At 43.5% G+C, this 17,785-nt stretch overlaps 1 protein-coding gene across 1 annotated transcript in view; it reads left to right on the forward strand.

The window, feature by feature from the left end:
* The first annotated feature begins 1,004 nt into the window (after window positions 1–1,004).
* The window catches only part of LOC112233258 (voltage-dependent calcium channel gamma-7 subunit-like), a 30,406-nt gene continuing 13,625 nt past the window's right edge, over window positions 1,005–17,785 (forward strand). Inside the window, exons 1-3 of the mRNA XM_024400761.2 lie at window positions 1,005–1,206; window positions 9,833–10,028; window positions 16,540–16,629. Of these exons, the coding sequence (XP_024256529.1) occupies window positions 9,839–10,028; window positions 16,540–16,629 (280 nt within the window). The 5' untranslated portion in view covers window positions 1,005–1,206; window positions 9,833–9,838. The remainder of the gene's footprint in view (window positions 1,207–9,832; window positions 10,029–16,539; window positions 16,630–17,785) is intronic.

Raw genomic sequence — 17,785 nt, forward strand, 5'->3', positions numbered from 1 at the left:
CAACCACACTGCTTCCACATGCCCCGTTGACGCACAACCATTCTCATCAGTCTGTTAAGGTTAAGGTGACTGCATGAACGAGCGCATGCAAACACACACACACACACACACACACACACACACACACACACACACACACACACACACTCCTTGGCGATTTATACATCTGGATGACCACGAAGTCAGGTATCGCCAGTGTCTGTGTGCGCACGCGTGTGTGCGGCTGTGCATGTGGCCGTAGGTATAGAAGCAGAGCGGTGTACGTCATGCAGTGAAGCGGCACCCTTAACTGAGCCACTATAGCTAACCCCTCCTCCCCTTCCCTTCCCTTATACATACAAATATCCCCTTACAACGGTACAACTTCAGCTCACACTACATGCCAGTGCAGCTCACTCACATGCCACTTTAAGTATGCATAAAATATATTTCTGATCATATCATATAATTGATATATGATTCAAAACCATGCACATTGTCTGTGATGATCACTCCTCTCCCAAAAAACGATTTCGTAATGTACGTCCTCACTTGACTCTAACTCATGGGCGGTTTATACATGCTCTTTCTCTGTTTCAATTGCAATGTTACTGTAAATGGATGAATCAAGTAAACGTTTCTAAGTAAAGTAGCTCTGGTAACATAATCACTGTCCTCATTACCCTCTCTCTCAATACCACGTTGACTACTGTGTGTGTGTGTTGCTTGTTGCGTGCGGGCGCGCACTTGCGTGAGTGTAATCGCCAACCCAACTGGGTGTCCCCGCTTGCTTCTGTGTCGTGTGTTTTTGGCTGTCTCATTGCAACAGTAGAACGTCTTCACTCGCAACTCTCCACGGTCATGCTATCTCTCCCTCGCTCTGTGTGGCGCTTCCCCCCGCTTCCCCCCGGTCTCACGCATCTCGCGCGCCGTCCTCAGTATAGCCCATTCAACCGATTCTCCGCAGTGCTGAAATAGAGAGTGATTGAAAGGAGGGGGGGGCAAAAGAGAGAGAGACAGCGAGAGAAGCGAGGGGGCGATACGGGGAAACACACGAGAGAGAGTCGCACAGAGAGAGAGAGAGAGAGAGACAGAGACAGAGACAGAGCGAGGGAGAGACAGAGCGAGGGAGAGGGGCGCGCAAAAGGAAAACTGCACAATCTGAAAAGGCTCCCTAGCGCGCGGATCTTTCGACGGCTGCACCATTCATTTGGATTGTCGGAAAGGGTGAGTAGTTCCTAGTGAGTATGTGTCATCATTGCGCTATACAAATCACCATTAATTTAATAAACCGGCTTAAAAAATGTCTCATCATAGTTTCCATTTTGGGTTATAGCAGTTCACACGTTTCGTGGTTATATCGGTCTGTCAGAGTGTTGTTGGCTACAGTCAGTCTGCCTGTAACATTTGCTGCGTCTATTTAGTCTGGCTGAATACACACAGGAAATGCATTCAACTGACATTTGGGTTTGAAATTCTGAAAAAGCACTGTCTGTCGTTGTATAATATACTGCCTCGGGTCTCTCTCTCGCTCGCTCCCCGCAAGATGTGCGTGTGGTAGGCTCTGAGAATGTTATCTTTATGAATATTCCCTCCCATGACATGTCTTGGTGATTAGAATCATTTGCGTGTCGCATTTGCCACTGGCGAGCGTTGTTCAATGCAGTGCTATAGGCGCACTGGAGTGAGTGGTAAAAGCTCTATGTGTATGTGTGAAGAGAGCGGGAATACATTTTGATATGTAGTTGGTATGGGAGACAAACGAAGTAATGCCCGTTACTTGGGGAACCTGAGGGCAAGATGGTGGTATATGATGTGTGCTGCACTAGCCTAGTTGTTGTGTATCTGGGTCCATGTGCATGTTTAAAATTGTGTGTGTGTGTCGAGTTTTTGACGGGAGTGTGACAGGAGGAAAGAGAAGGGGAGGAGGAGAGATAGAGAGCGAAGGAGTGGGGGGGAAAGTGTGGCTCTGGGTGTCCAATTTAAATGTTTGGATGGGTTTGTTCGACTTTATTTAACTAGGCAAGTCAGTTAAGAACACATTTTTATTTACAATAATTTGCCTACCGGGAACAGTGGGTTAACTGACTTGTTCAAGGGAAGAATGTCAGCTTGGGGCTATGATCGGCTTTGAAAAGCCAACTGACATTTACTCCTGAGGTGCTGACCTGTTGCACCCTGGATAACTACTGTGATTATTATTATTTTACCCTGCTGGTCATTTATGAACATTTGAACATCTTGGCCATGTTCTGTTATAATCTCCACCCGGCACAGCCAGAAGAGGACTGGCCACCCCTCATAGCCTGGTTCCTCTCTAGGTTTCTTCCTAGGTTCTGGCCTTTCTAATGAGTTTTTCCTAGCCACTGTGCTTATACACCTGCATTGCTTGCTGTTTGGGGTTTTAGGCTGGGTTTCTGTACAGCACTTTGAGATATCAGAGGATGTAAGAAGGGCTATATAAATACATTTGATTTGATTTTGGGGATTTGATCCAGCAACCTTTAAGTTACCGGCCCAACGCTCTAACCACAAGGCTACCTGCCGCCCAACGCTCTAACCACAAGGCTACCTGCCGCCCAACGCTCTAACCACAAGGCTACCTGCCGCCCAATGCTCTAACCACAAGGCTACCTGCCGCCCAACGCTCTAACCACAAGGCTACCTGCCGCCCAACGCTCTAACCACAAGGCTACCTGTCGCCCAACACTCTAATCATTGGGCTACCTGCCGCCCAACACTCTAACCACAAGGCTACCTGCCGCCCAACACTCTAACCACAAGGCTACCTGCCGCCCAACACTCTAACCATTGGGCTACCTGCCGCCCAACACTCTAACCATTGGGCTACCTGCCGCCCGGGGTTATTCCTGTCTCTTTCAGGCAGTCTTAATAGCCTTCAATGCCTCAGCATATAATGCTAAAGATAACAGACATGGCTGTCCATGTATTTGTGAATGGTGGTTGGTGCCTGTAACCGTAGGTATAGGAATGGTGGTTGGTGCCTGTAACTGTAGGTATAGGAATGGTGGTTGGTGCCTGTAACTGTAGGTATAGTTGGCCATGTACAGGCATGTGGCACTCCTGTGTGTGTGTGTAGGCTGAGTCAGAGCGCTTGGATTCTCCTAACATTATTTGGGCCAAGGTCTTTCCCCAGACATGTCTTCCCCCCCTCTCTCACAATCTCTCTCTCTTTCCCTCTTTTTATCTCTCCATATCTCTCCCCCTACAGTTTTTCTTCCCACATTGAGCACATTTGATGTTAATTATCTCTGTCATTCATGCATTTTAATGCACTGCACTCTGTACATGCATACAATGTACTGCACTCTGTACATGCATACAATGTACTGCACTCAATACATGACTGTGCTGTTCTCCTGTAAGTGGTTCTTATCATTCAAGAGGCTGATGTCAGACCACCTACTTTTCCATCCCTGCTTTAAATACTGCATTCTTCATGCCAGTTGGCCGAGCCTGTTGACAGGGGAACATATTGCCGCCTCAACAGAAAATGACACCCCATCCTGAGCCTTCCCTGGCCGCTTAGCTGGGAATACCATCTGTGGGGCTGGTCCCGCTGCCTTGGGAGTTGTAGTTTCTGTACCACTCAGCAGTTGTCTTGGTCCACTGGACCCATGATCGCTCCAAATTGCCTCATCCATCCCTTCTTTCCCTTCCTCTTTCCATCATGCTGTGCTACGATGTTTAATGCAATGCTGTTCTAGAGAGACAATGCACAATGAAGCACTGTGCCTCTGCATAGTACACCAAGTATTTCTCCCGATTTGATTCTATAAACTGCAGAAGCCTGAAGCACACGTTAAAACATGTAGCTGTGTGCCCTTGAAAGTTGCTGGATCTGCTAAATGTCATTGAGAGATACCCTAGTCCCATTTGACTATACCTAATATGTATATCATAACACCTCTATGACATGGTCATAACACATTCATTAGAATTACATGAGACCTGTCACAACACGTCATGGCGGTTCATGTCAAGTTATACCACTGTCATGACACGTGGAACATTTTCAACACCAATTTTTCTTAGGCATGCTGACATTGGATTCACTACTAATGACCTATCATGACATGTTAAGATAATGGATAATGTGATTCTTATCACAACCCTATAATGCTGTGTGCTACAGGGCACAATACCTCAAGTAAAGTGCCTAGTCCCTGAATTATTCACTGGTGGAAGGTCTTAATTGATCAAACTTATTAATATTATTACCGGTGGTGGAAAAATTACTCAATTCTTAAACTTGAGTAAAAGTTAACATACCTTGAATAGAAAATGACTCAAGTAAAAGTGAGTCACCCAGTAAAATGCTACTTGAGTAAAAGTCTAAAAGTATTTGGTTTTAAATATACTTAAGTATCAAAAGTAAAAGTATAAATCATTGCAAATTACTTATATTAAGCAAACCAGACAGCACAATTTTCTTGTCTTTTATTTAGTTACAGACAGCCAGGGGCACACTCCAACACTCAGATATCATTTACAAACTAAGCATTTGTGTTCAGTGAGTCCGTCAGATCAGAGACAGTAGGGTTGACCAGGGATGTTCTCTTGATAAGTGCATGAATTGGACCATTTTCCTGTCCTGCTAAGCATTCAAAATGTAATGAGTACTTTTGGGTACATTATTTTCTTTAGGAATGTAGTGAAGTAAAAGTAAAAGTTGTCAAAAATATAAATAGTAAAGTAAAGTACAGATACTGAAAAAAGCTACTTAAGTAGTATTTAAAGTATTTTTACTTAAGTACTTTACATCACTGATTATTACACACTTATTAACACCTGTATATTAATGACACCAAATTACTGCCTTAATTAATAAGTCTAGCTAATTGATTAAGTCTGAAATTTGTTAATTAAGCAACAAAAAGGAGCTGACCCAGTACAGTAGTGTGCTTGGACCCATACATGAGACTATAGGCAAGTAGTGTCCTTGGTTTTTACACTATCTAGTTTTCTGGTATTTCAGCACCTCACTAGTGGACAGCTCCACACTCTAACCATGACCTCAAACATATTCCCCCTCAGCCACACACTCTCTCTATCCCCGCCCTCCCCCCCACTGTCTCTCCAAACTCTTAGTTTTATGCTATCTATTTTTCTGTTATTTCAGCACCATACTAGTGGACAGATACACACTCTCACTGACCTCAAACATTATTCCCTTGAAGCTTCTCTCTCTCTCCAAACTTTCCTCTACTGATCCCTTCTTTTATTTGTCCTTTCCTCCATTGATTCCCTTCCTCCTTCATGCTATAACTTAAAGCACCATTCACTATTCACCCCCATTCATGTGGCATTTTGCTCCCGGACACCGCAGGAATTTTGCTGATATTGTTCATTACGACATGTAGCCTATACTAGAGAAAAGTCAAGTTTAACATGAAACAAGTTTGCTTATATTGTTGATTGTTAATTGCACAATTGACAGTTACAGCCATCCAATTAGTAGTAGTAGTTTGAAGGATAATACAAAAAACTGGTGCAAATGAATGTTGCAAACTTATCATTCTATTTATTGTCATCACATCAATTCAGGCAATTTATCGCAATATGAATATTTGTCCATATCGCCCAGCTCTAGTGGAACCTAACTGAGGCTGCAGCATGGGAATTGTGGTTTATTCTGTTGGTTTTAACTATCAAGGGAATCTCATCCACCCCAATGCCCCATCTTAGAGAAACATACAGTGGCTTGCGAAAATATTCACACCCTTTGGCATTTTTCCTATTTTGTTGCCTTACAACCTGGAATTAAAATGTATTTTTTGGGGGGTTCGTATCATTTGATTTACACAACATGCCTACCACTTTGAAGATGCAAAATATTTTTGGGGTGAAACAAACAAGAAATAAGACAAAAAAACAGAAAACTTGAGCGTGCATAACTATTCACCCCCCCAGTCAATACTTTTTAGAGACACCTTTTGCAGCAATTACAGCTGCAAATCTCTTGGAGTATGTCTCTATAAGCTTGGCACATCTAGCCACTGGGATTTTTGTCCATTCTTCAAGGCAAAACTGCTCCATCTCCTTCAAGTTGGATGGGTTCTGCTGGTGTACAACAATCTTTAAGTGATACCACAGATTCTCAATTGGGTTGAGGTCTGGGCTTTGACTTGGCCATTCCAAGACATTTAAATGTTTCCCCTTAAATCACTTGAGTGTTGCTTTAGCAGTATGCTTAGGGTCATTGTCCTGCTGGAAGGTGAACCTCTGTCCCAGTCTCAAATCTCTTGAAGACTGAAACAGGTTTCCCTCAAGAATTTCCCTGTATTTAGTGCCATCCATCATTCTTTCAATTCTGACCAGTTTCCCAGTCCCTGCCGATGAAAAACATACCCACAGCATGATGCTGCCACCACCATGCTTCACTGTGGGGATGGTGATCTCGGGGTGATGAGAGGTGTTGGGTTTGCGCCAGACATAGTGTTTTCCTTGATGTCCAAAAAGCTCCATTTTAGTCTCATCTAACCAGAGTACCATCTTCCATATGTTTGGGGAGTCTCCCACATGCCCTTTGGCAAACACCAAACGTGTTTGTTTATTTTTTTTCTTTAAGCAATGGCTTTTTTCTGGCCACTCTTCTGTAAAGCCCAGCTCTGTGGAGTGTACAGCTTAAAGTGGTCCTATGGACAGATACTCCAATCTCCGCCGTGGAGCTTTGCAGCTCCTTCAGGGTTATCTTTGGTCTCTTTGTTGCCTCTCTGATTAATGCCCTCCTTGCCTCGTCTGTGAGTTTTGGTAGGTGGCCCTCTCTTGGCAGGTTTGTTGTGGTGCCATATTCTTTCCATTTTTTAATAAAGGATTTAATGGTGCTCCGTGGGATGTTCAAAGTTTTGGATCTTATTTTATAACCCAAACCTGATCTGTACTTCTCCACAACTTTGTCCCTGACCTGTTTGGTGAGCTCCTTGGTCTTCATGGTGCTGCTTGCTTAGTGGTGCTCCTTGCTTAGTGCTGTTGCAGACTCTGGGGTCTTTCAGAACAGGTGTGTATATATACTGAGATCATGTGACAGATCATGTGACACTTAGATTGCACCCAGGTGAACTTTATTTAACAAATTACGTGACTTCTGAAGGTAATTGGTTGCACCAGATCTTATTTAGGGGCTTCATATCAAAGGGTGTGAATACATATGCACGTACCACTTAATGTTTATATTTGTATTTATTTTTTGAAACAAGTAATTTCTTTCATTTCACTTCACCAATTTGAACTATTTTGTGTATGTCCATTACATGAAATCCAAATAAAAATCCATTTAAATTACAGGTTGTAATGCAACAAAATAGGGTGCCAAGGAAGGTGAATACTTTTGGAAGGCACTGTAGGTCTCTTCATGTTACTGAAACCAAGTGTGTTTCAAGGGAATGATGAATCTGAGGAATTGTTCTTTCTCTTATCTTCAAAACGTTAGCGCACACAATGAATGACCCATGAGGAATTGACCCTGGCCACGTTCCATGCCTCTTACTCAATGTACTCTGTACTTAATGTGTTCCATCCATAAGGCCAGGTGGTATCTATTACCCTATCCACACATTGTGCCGTCCCGAACAAACTGTGCTGGCTTGGATATTGTCTTTTCATATTGTGCTTTTCAGGACGTTTCCAACAACTATTGTTGTTTTGGCTTGGCTCGGTTGCTCAGTAGTGTGAAAAGCCCCTAAGTCTAAAGGGAATTGGACGTTTTACTACAAAAGATCAAAGTATCTGTTTGAGACTGCGGTCTTTACTCTCTCTGGCTGCCATGTCTAACACGCACAGTCAACATTGTTTATACAGAAGAAGCCTCTTCTCAGTTCCCATTCAAATTCATCTTCACATTCTGTTTGACCTTGCAGACACAAGTATGTGTCATACACAAATACTGAGCACCACGGATGCTAACAGTTGCACCTCCTATCCACCTCCTCCTCTATCCTAGTTGGTTGCCTTGAGGGAATCTTGACACGTACACAGTCCCCCCGTTACCCTCGGTCACTCTCTCCTTGAGGTGACAATGTTTATTCAACGACTTTCTGAAGGTCTGGGTTGACTGGGTTCACACGAGGTAGGCAGTCCGGGGATGCTTTTTACCATATCAAATATTTGTAACTGGTGAGTCATCATGAGTGAGACAAATCCATTGTGACATTGCTGAATGTGCACTGCTGCATCTCAAAGCAGTGATGAGGTCATTCGTTCGGCACCACGGTAGCTCTCCTCCTCTCCTCCTCCCCGTGCAGGTTTTTCTTTTTTTCCTTCTTCTCACCAGTGAAGCATTTGAGTGAGAAAAAGCCACACAGTTATCAGTGGAGGAGCCTCACCTCTAATTTACTGCACGCTGCTCTCTGATGGTGAGGTTATTTCCACTCACTGGCACAGCGGGCTGGGCAGTCATGTGGTCCCTGTGTTGATTTTATCGCTGGTTATGTATTCACTGTTACACTATACCTATAGCCTAGTTAATCCAGACTGAATCACCATTGAGTGCAGCATTCACCCTGGTTTAACCAAGCTAGTATTTATTTATTTATTTAATTTATTTTTTATTTCACCTTTATTTAACCAGGTAGGCAAGTTGAGAACAAGTTCTCATTTACAATTGCGACCTGGCCAAGATAAAGCAAAGCAGTTCGACACATACAACAACACAGAGTTACACATGGAGTAAAACAAACATACAGTCAATAATACAGTATAAACAAGTCTATATACGATGTGAGCAAATGAGGTGAGATAAGGGAGGTAAAGGCAAAAAAGGCCATGGTGGTAAAGTAAATACAATATAGCAAGTAAACCACTGGAATGGTAGATTTGCAGTGGAAGAATGTGCAAAGTAGAAATAAAAATAATGGGGTGCAAAGGAGCAAAATAAATAAAATAAATACAGTAGGGAAAGAGGTAGTTGTTTGGGCAAAATTATAGGTGGGCTATGTACAGGAGCAGTAATCTGTGAGCTGCTCTGACAGCTGGTGCTTAAAGCTAGTGAGGGAGATAAGTGTTTCCAGTTTCAGAGATTTTTGTAGTTCGTTCCAGTCATTGACAGCAGAGAACTGGAAGGAGAGAAAGAAAGAATTGGTTTTGGGGGTGACCAGAGAGATATACCTGCTGGAGCGTGTGCTACAGGTGGGTGATGCTATGGTGACCAGCGAGCTGAGATAAGGGGGGACTTTACCTAGCAGGATCTTGTAGATGACATGGAGCCAGTGGGTTTGGCGACGAGTATGAAGAGAGGGCCAGCCAACGAGAGCGTACAGGTCGCAATGGTGGGTAGTATATGGGGCTTTGGTGACAAAATGGATTGCACTGTGATAGACTGCATCCAATTTGTTGAGTAGGGTATTGGAGGCTATTTTGTAAATGACATCGCCGAAGTCGAGGATTGGTAGGATGGTCAGTTTTACAAGGGTATGTTTGGTATGTATGTTTTATTTACCGGATAGGTACCAGTAGTTACCGTATGTAGCCACACTGGTGGATAAGCCTCCACTTCCCTCAGTCTTTGCTATTTTAAGATGAGTTGAAGACAGAACAACGAGGTGATGCTGGTTCATTATCTTCAATTAAATGTGAAGCATTGTGATAGAAGGGATCTTTCAGCCACTTGGAGAAGTTTTCTCTTCATTTTTCTCAACGCTAGAGTGGTTCCTCCACTGTTAAGTTTGTCTCTGTTGAGCTATCCTGATGAGAAAACCCACCAGGGGAGAGGTCAACGCCATTTCAACCAGGGTTTCCATTCATATACTGAATTAGCTGAACTGAAATAGACTCAACCCTCAACCTCACCTGTCCTCTCACCTCCTCTCGCCTCTTTCTTATCCTCTCTCCTCAGACGAGTATGTTTAGCACGCGGGCACTCACGCTCCTGTCCTCGGTGTTTGGGGCGTGTGGCCTGCTCCTGGTAGGCGTGGCTGTGTCCACAGACTACTGGCTGCTGATGGAGGAAGGTGTCATTCTGCAGCAGAACCAGAGCATGGAGGTCAGGATGGCCCTGCACTCCGGCATGTGGAGGGTCTGCTTCGTGGCAGGTATGCCGAAAAATACACATTTAGTTTATATGTACAGAGGCATGCATAAACATATAGTATACATATATACACATAATGCTTTGTGGCAGGTTTTGTGTGAGGAAAGCAATACGGATCAATAGTAGTTCATATGTACAGAAGCACATCTACACATACATTATTGTAATGCTTTGTGGCAGGTACTGGAATAAACATAGTCTATATTTCAGATTTCATTCCTTAACACACACACACATATTATTGTTACCCCATTGTCTTACGTCAGATTGCGTCACTCATATGCGATGCCCATCCCTCAACGGTTGTCACTAGTTACCACAGCCATAAAGTCAAAATTGGCTATATCGTAAAAATTTATGAAAATAAAAATGAGCTTTTTGCTCTTAATTTAAGTTTAGGGTTAGGCATAATGTTAGCTGTGTGGTTAAGGAGTGTAGCACCTATTTCTCAAAGCCAGAAACGCATACACTGAGTGTACAAAACTTTCCATTACACAGACTGACCAGGTGAAATCTATGATCCCATATTGATGTCACCCGTTAAATCCCCTTAAATTAGTGTAGATGAAGGGGAGAAGACTGGGTAAAGAAGGATATTTGAACCCTGAGACAATTAAGACATGGATTGTGTGTATGCCATTCAGAGGGTGAATGGGGAAGACAAAAGATATAAGTACCTTTGAGGTACACTGGTTTGAGTGTGTCAAGAACTGCAGCGTTGCTGTGTTTTTCACGCTCAACAGTTTCCCGTGTGTATCAAGAATGGTCCACCACCCAAAATACATCCAGCCAACTTGACACAACTGTGGGAAGCATTGGAGTCAACATGGGCCAGCATCCCTGTGGAACGCTTTCGACCTCGAATAATTGAGGCTGTTCTGAGGGCAAAAGGGGGTGCAACACAATATTATAAAGGTATTCCTAATGTTTTGTACACTCAGTGTATAATTAAGCTATAAAGCACCAGGGGGTGTGGTGCATATGGCCAATATACCATGGCAAAGGGCTGTTCTTAGGCAGAGGCAATGTGGAGCAGCCCTGCGCGCCAGGTAGTCGAAGTGTTCCCATTTTTAACCTTTTTTAAAATTTATTTGTACCTTTATTTAACCAGGTAAGTCAGTTAAGTACAAATTCTTATTTTCAATGACGGCCTAGGAACAGTGGGTTAACTGCCTGTTCAGGGGCAGAACGAAAGATTTGTACCTTGTCAGCTCGGGGGTTTGAACTCGCAACCTTCCGGTTACTAGTCCAACGCTCTAACAACTAGGCTACCCTGCCGCCCCGGTGGCCTGGAGACCTGAGCAAGTGCACCTATAGGCCACCACTGGCCAATCAGATAGCTCAGATCACCGTGTCTGTCGTATTACGTCATTGGTCTGAAGCTTCCACAAGCCCACGGCGCAGTTGATAGTCGACTCTAGTGTGAAGTTTTAAATCTTTAAAAACCAAGACTAGCGAGAAAGAACCACTGTTTTTATTAATGTTTAATATTTTATTCATCACTGTCAACACTTTTTTCAACACTTTTAATGAGCCATAAAACATCCTCTCCCTATCCACTCGCTCTTGTGTCTTTTTCATATCGAGGAATATTTCACTTTCTCTGGTCAGATGAGTTACATCATGAATTGATGCATGAGTCAGAAATAATGTGTGAATCGAGTTTGGCAATCAGCTCGAAGAAGGTGTCCCCTTTTTGGTCAGTCAGCACTCAGCGGAGGGAGAGCTGAGGGAAGGTGAGAGGCAGCCGCTCCACTGCTCTCTCTCTCTCTCTCGCTCTCCCTCCACTGAGACTGACCATCAGAAGCACCATCAGTCCAGTAAAAAAATATATATTTTCATTCATGCCTCACAAGTAATACACAAATGATCTATTACCAGTGTGATGATAATTGGCAGGGCAATTCAAGAATAGCCTATATGCAGTGATAATTTATTGAGCCTGTAGCCTTTGGCACAAACCTCATTGCTACAGAACAGTTTTTAATAGGTTCATGTTGAATAGGCTTAAATTTTTAAAGACATGTTTAAAGGACATGTTTAAAGAAAAATCAGAGCAGTAGATCTCTGCCTGCATTTTGATTCAGAAAGTGATCTCGGCTCAGAAAAGGTTGGTTGACCGCTGAGAGAGGGCACCTCGAAGAAATTCCATACACTGGCAGATTTTAGGAACGGAATATGGAATATGTGGGGTCTGCACGTTGCAGTAACGTTGTGACTCTGGGGGAGTTTTATACATGGCCTGCCTAGTGGGGGCTAAACTGAAATGCAACACTTCGGCCAAGGATCCGACAACGGATCTGGTGGCATTTCTGAGAAGCTCTGGAGCCAGACTTTCTTTGGGTGGGTGCATTGTTGATTTTGCTCAATGGGATTTTTTTTCTTTTTCTTTTAGGATCATTGTTATCACCGTTCACTATTTTCTTCCTACGTTTCTGAATGAATTTTTTGTTATTTCTTTCTAGCTGGCAAAATAAGTGAGCTAGATTTTTTGGTGTGTGCTGCCATGTCAATAATTTAGCTAAGTTTGTTACTGGATGGGCTATTGAATATCCTAAACCCAGCTAGCTAAACAGATAGCCGGAAGTTAAAACCAGATAGAGGGAGAGGAGAGTTCACTTTCTGTTTCATCTGCTGCTGGTTTGATAAAGCTAACTCGGATACATTTTTCCACATGTAATTGATGAAATTAGATTTGTATTATATAAAGAGTGTAGTTGTTTCAATATGTTGTGAATATTGTAGAAAAATCACCACAATCGTTTTCCATACTACAAATGTAAGTCCCACTTGGTGTGCACCAGATTACCACCAACAGGCAATATGTTCTGAGTTTTATGCGTTCTGAGCTTTTCTGCAGTGTTCGTGGTTTTTATATGCGGGGAGCATAAATGTTACAATTCTAAACTAAGACATTAAAAAAAAAGTTAGAACTCATGTATATTAGTTAACATACAGCATTAACTACAAAAATATCTGATAGGGCTACCTGGACTATAAGAAGAGAAATTGTAGAAATAAACTGAGTTAAGCCATAATTATGACTTTGTGGCTATGGTAACTAGTGAAGATCTCTCAACCGATCTGTCTTGACGTGGAACTCTGCCCAAAAATGTTGGATTCCCAAGCATCCGCCATTCAAAAATGAAAACATAGTTCGTATTTTTTATTTTTTTACATCATTGTCCTCTCGTATGACTCTATGAAATAGGTAGAATAGTTGGCTAAATTATATCACTGGGCCGTGACAGGGATTTAATAACTTTGCGAGAAAATCAAAACAAAGTCTTGCTAAAATTATGTGCAACCATGTCGGTCACCATGACTTGATCAGCTGCTTAGCCAACTTGTTGCAATTGCAGCTAGCTTACTAAGATAAGGGTTAGCTAGCTAGCTCTCTCTATCTTTACTTTCAAATAAACCGCTGGCTTACAGTAGCTTGCCCTGAAGTTGTAGACATGCTGCCCCCAAATTAATAGGAACTGTTATCAGAAATCAGTCCGTAGATCCACATGTTTCTCCGCAATCGTTACTCTGGGGTCAGTGAGAGCAGCAGCAGCTGGGCTGGCGGCAGATCAGGCCCTAGTTGCTTCTCCAAACGTATTCGTTGCGATAAAATAATGTTGCTAAAGTAGCTAGATAATGGAGAAAGCACTTAGTGTTTAACATTGAGTGTGTGGACCAGGTTAGCTTCCTATTAATTTCATACGAAGTGACTGGCTTAGAGCTAATGCCATGGAGATATTTAAACTAGTTGTCGGGCACATTGACAAAATCAAGAAATACCAAACTTGTAGTTGTAAAATTGAGCGACTAAGACTTCATCATCAAAAAAACTTCACAATCAATTACGTATCTATTTTTACACGGAGTTTATAATAATTCGGACTATTTGAGGGTGAAGTGGGTTCATTAGGCAATGTCACCTAGGTCATATCAGACAGAGGGAGGCGAAGCGAGAGCCCTTTCTCTTCCCAAAATCTGTCCCTCATTGAATTTTTAAAATCTCATTGTTAGGGCGGAAACAAAAGCATCTCATCATTATATCTCTATCTCTGGTAAAATTGATGGCAGCCCATTGTAGCCAGATTACTTTCAAGCTATCCCATTACCCTTTGCGAAATACGAGTAGGGTCTGTCTGCGGACCGCAGACTGGTGGGCGCGGCGTGTAGTACCGATCGAATACACACAGCACCCACCAAGTAGTACCACTCTAGAGTGGGGTTCAACAGGGTCTGGCTCCAGCAGATATGTCTACTTCCTAGCTAACTAGCTAGTGTTCATGTAGTGACATAATGCTTGCAGTGATGTAATGCTAGTGGGCGTGGCATGTAATGATGTAATACTAATGGGCTTCGTACTGTTACCTCAATGGCAGTGGGTGTGGAGTGTAGTGGACACAGCGTGTAGTGGGTACGTCATGTAGTTACTGCAGTCCGCAGATAGATATTTAAGTGATAATGCCAGAGAAGCCGGTGTTTGGAGGAAATATTGGCACTGGTGTTGTTAGGCCCGAGACGAAGTCGAAGGTCGGCAAACGGTGCCAATATATTCTCCAAACACCGGCTTCTCGGGCATTATCACTTTATACAATATACAATACAATTATCACTTTATACAATGGTTACCAACATAATCAAATAATGATTGACATATTTTCATAAAAAAACATTATTTGGATTAATTTATTCATACTATTTCATCCTTCCACAATATATAGTCTCGAAACAAATCTAGGCTTGTCACCCAAGCCGGCTTGTCGTTCGTTCTATTGGTTTGGTTTCCAGAGATGCTACCCAGTCGTTCAGTCTTTTTGTTCTGTATCTACAGACGTGACCCAGTCGTTCGTTCTAAATGTTCCATTGCTATACTGCCTGGCAACATTCTTATCCCTTGCTTGCTAAACTAGCCAACTATGGCTAACTTACAGTCACGTCAAACGGTGCAGACAGAATAACAACAGCAGCTGCATTTGTTTAAGCTGTTTTCTCGTGACATTTACTTGGACACATCCATAATGAGCTAATGAAGCACGATTTCGCCTGGCATAGAAAATGTGCTCTCTCATTAGGACACTGTTGTTCAGAGGAGCTAGCCAACAACACAGCTAACACAATCACTTCAAACTGAAGCTGGAAAGACTGCAAACTAGCTTCACTTCGTTTCGTTTGATCTTTTTTCAATTCACATTTCTTTGTATATATCCATACAAATAATGCCAGCTGATTCATGATTTCGACTGGCTGAGAAATGCTGCCTGCCTCTCTGGTCCAGACTCCCGACCGCTACACATTCATTACTATGGGACAGGTGGATTTCGATTTTGAATATTGAAACAATGTTGCAAATGTTGGAGAGACAGACAGCAAGGTCTATACAAATCTCCACAGTTGAAAACTAAATGTTAGTCTAAAAGAAATGTGAGATAATGTCTAGATGCTTTTTATAGTGGAGAGGAAGTTTATAACTTCCCTGCCTGGGCTGATGAGACAGTGGATTGCACAGTCAGATGGAACAGAGTAAATAGGCATTTTAACGTCATAGATTTAACCGGTGGTAACTTGTGGAATAGACACCAGCTGGAATGTGCTTTTAACCAATTCAGCATTCAGGGTTAGACCCACCCGTTGTATAACATTGGACAGATCAGTGCACGCGGAATCAACGCGCTATCTGACGTAAGACAATGATTGTTACCCATGACTCAGAGACTTTAGTCTGCTAAGGTCGAAGGGAAGGTTTAAGGAAAAATGTACACACACACACACACACACACACACACACACACACACACACACACACACACACATGCCCCTCTAGCCAGGGTTATATTGGTGGCCCTCCAGGGGAATGGCATTGTTTGTGCTGGTGCCTGGTACACAAGGTGAAAGGTGAAAGATGCTGCTGTCGTGTGGAATGTGGCTTTCCTCACTGACTGTTCACCTCCGTGCCACTCTGATTAAGTGTCCCCCTCTCTGTCCAAATTCCATGTTAATGACTTCTTCTCCATTCCACCCCTTGTGTCTCTTCTGCTCATCCACTATAAACCTTGATTACCACTCTCCCTCTGGGCCTATTTTTCTCTCTCTCTCTCTCTCTCTCTCTCTCTCTCTCTCTCTCTCTCTCTCTCTCTCTCTCTCTCTCTCTCTCTCTCTCTCTCTCTCTCTTTCTCTTTCTCTCTCTCTCTCTCTCTCTCTCTCTTCTCTCTCTCTCTCTCTCTCTCTCTCTCTCTCTCTCTCTCTCTCTTCTCTCTCTCTCTCTCTCTCTCTCTCTCTCTCTCTCTCGCTCTCTTTCTCTCTCTCTTCCCCTCTCTTTCTTTCTTTCTTTCTTTCTTTCTTTCTCTCTCTCTCTCTTTCTCTCTCTCCCCCCTCTCTCTCTCTCACTCTCTTTCTCTCTTTCCCCCTCTCTTTCTCTCCCTCCCTCTCTCTCACTCTCTCTCTCCCCCTCCCATTCTCTCTCTCTCTCTCTCTCTCTCTCTCTCTCTCTCTCTCTCTCTCTCTCTCTCTCTCAGGACCTGAAAAGGGGAGATGTGTAGCATCAGAGTACTTCACCACTGAAGCTGAGATAGATATTGTGACCGAAAACACTGCAAATATACTGAGTAAGTGATGACACCTGACCACAGTGAGAAATGTAGAGGAAAATAACCCCTGCATGTCATTGTGTCATTTCTTTATGCATCAAAAGGCTCTACCCAGGAAACATGATGAGGCAAAATAGTTCCCAACCTCCTGACAAGTTGAACAGACATGTGACAGAAATGGAATAATGTTTCCCTGAATGAAGGGGATGTGGGGTCACAATCAAAAGTAACAGTCAGTATCTGGTGTGGCCACCAGCTGCATTAAGTACTGCAGTGCATCTCCTCCTCATGGACACTCACCAGATTTGCCAGATCTTGCTGTGAGATGTTACCCCACTCTTCCACCAAGGCATCTGCAAGTTCCCGGACATTTCTGGGGGGAATGGCCCTAGCCCTCACCCTCTGATCTAACAGGTCCCAGACGTGCTCAATGGGATTGAGATCTGGGCTCTTCGCTGGCCATGGCAGAACATTGACATTCCTGTCTTGCAGGAAATCACGCACAGAACAAGCAGTATGGCTGGTGGCATTGTCATGCTGGAGGGTTATGTCAAGATGAGCCTGCAGGAAGGGTACCACATGAGGGAGGAGGATATCTTCCCTGTAACGCACAGCATTGCGATTGCCTGCAATGAGAACAAGCTCAGTCCGATGATGCTGTGACACATCTCCCCAGACCATGACAGACCCTCCACCTCCAAATCGATCCCGCTCCAGAGTACAGGCCTCGGTGTAACGCTCATTCCTTCGACGATAAACGCGAATCTGACCATCACCCCTGGTGAGACAAAACCGCGACTCGTCAGTGAAGAGCACTTTTGCCAGTCATGTCTGGTCCAGCGAAGGTGGGTTTGTGCCCACGTTGTGTGCGACGTTGTTGCCGATGATGTCTGGTGAGGACCTGCCTTACAACAGGCCTACAAGCCCTCACTCAGTCCAGCCTCTCTCAGCCTATTGCGGACAGTCTGAGCACTGATGGAGGGATTGTGCATTCCTGGTGTAACTCGGGCAGTTGTTGTTGCCATCCTGTACCTGTCCCGCAGGTGTGATGTTCGGATGTACCGATCCTGTGCAGGTGTTGTTACACATGGTCTGCCACTGCGAGGATGATCAGCTGTCCATCCTGTGTCCCTGTAGCGCCGTCTTAGGCGTCTAACACTCATTGCAATTTATT

Source organism: Oncorhynchus tshawytscha, linkage group LG31 (genome assembly GCF_018296145.1).
Source record: "Oncorhynchus tshawytscha isolate Ot180627B linkage group LG31, Otsh_v2.0, whole genome shotgun sequence".
Classification (NCBI taxonomy): domain Eukaryota; kingdom Metazoa; phylum Chordata; class Actinopteri; order Salmoniformes; family Salmonidae; genus Oncorhynchus; species Oncorhynchus tshawytscha.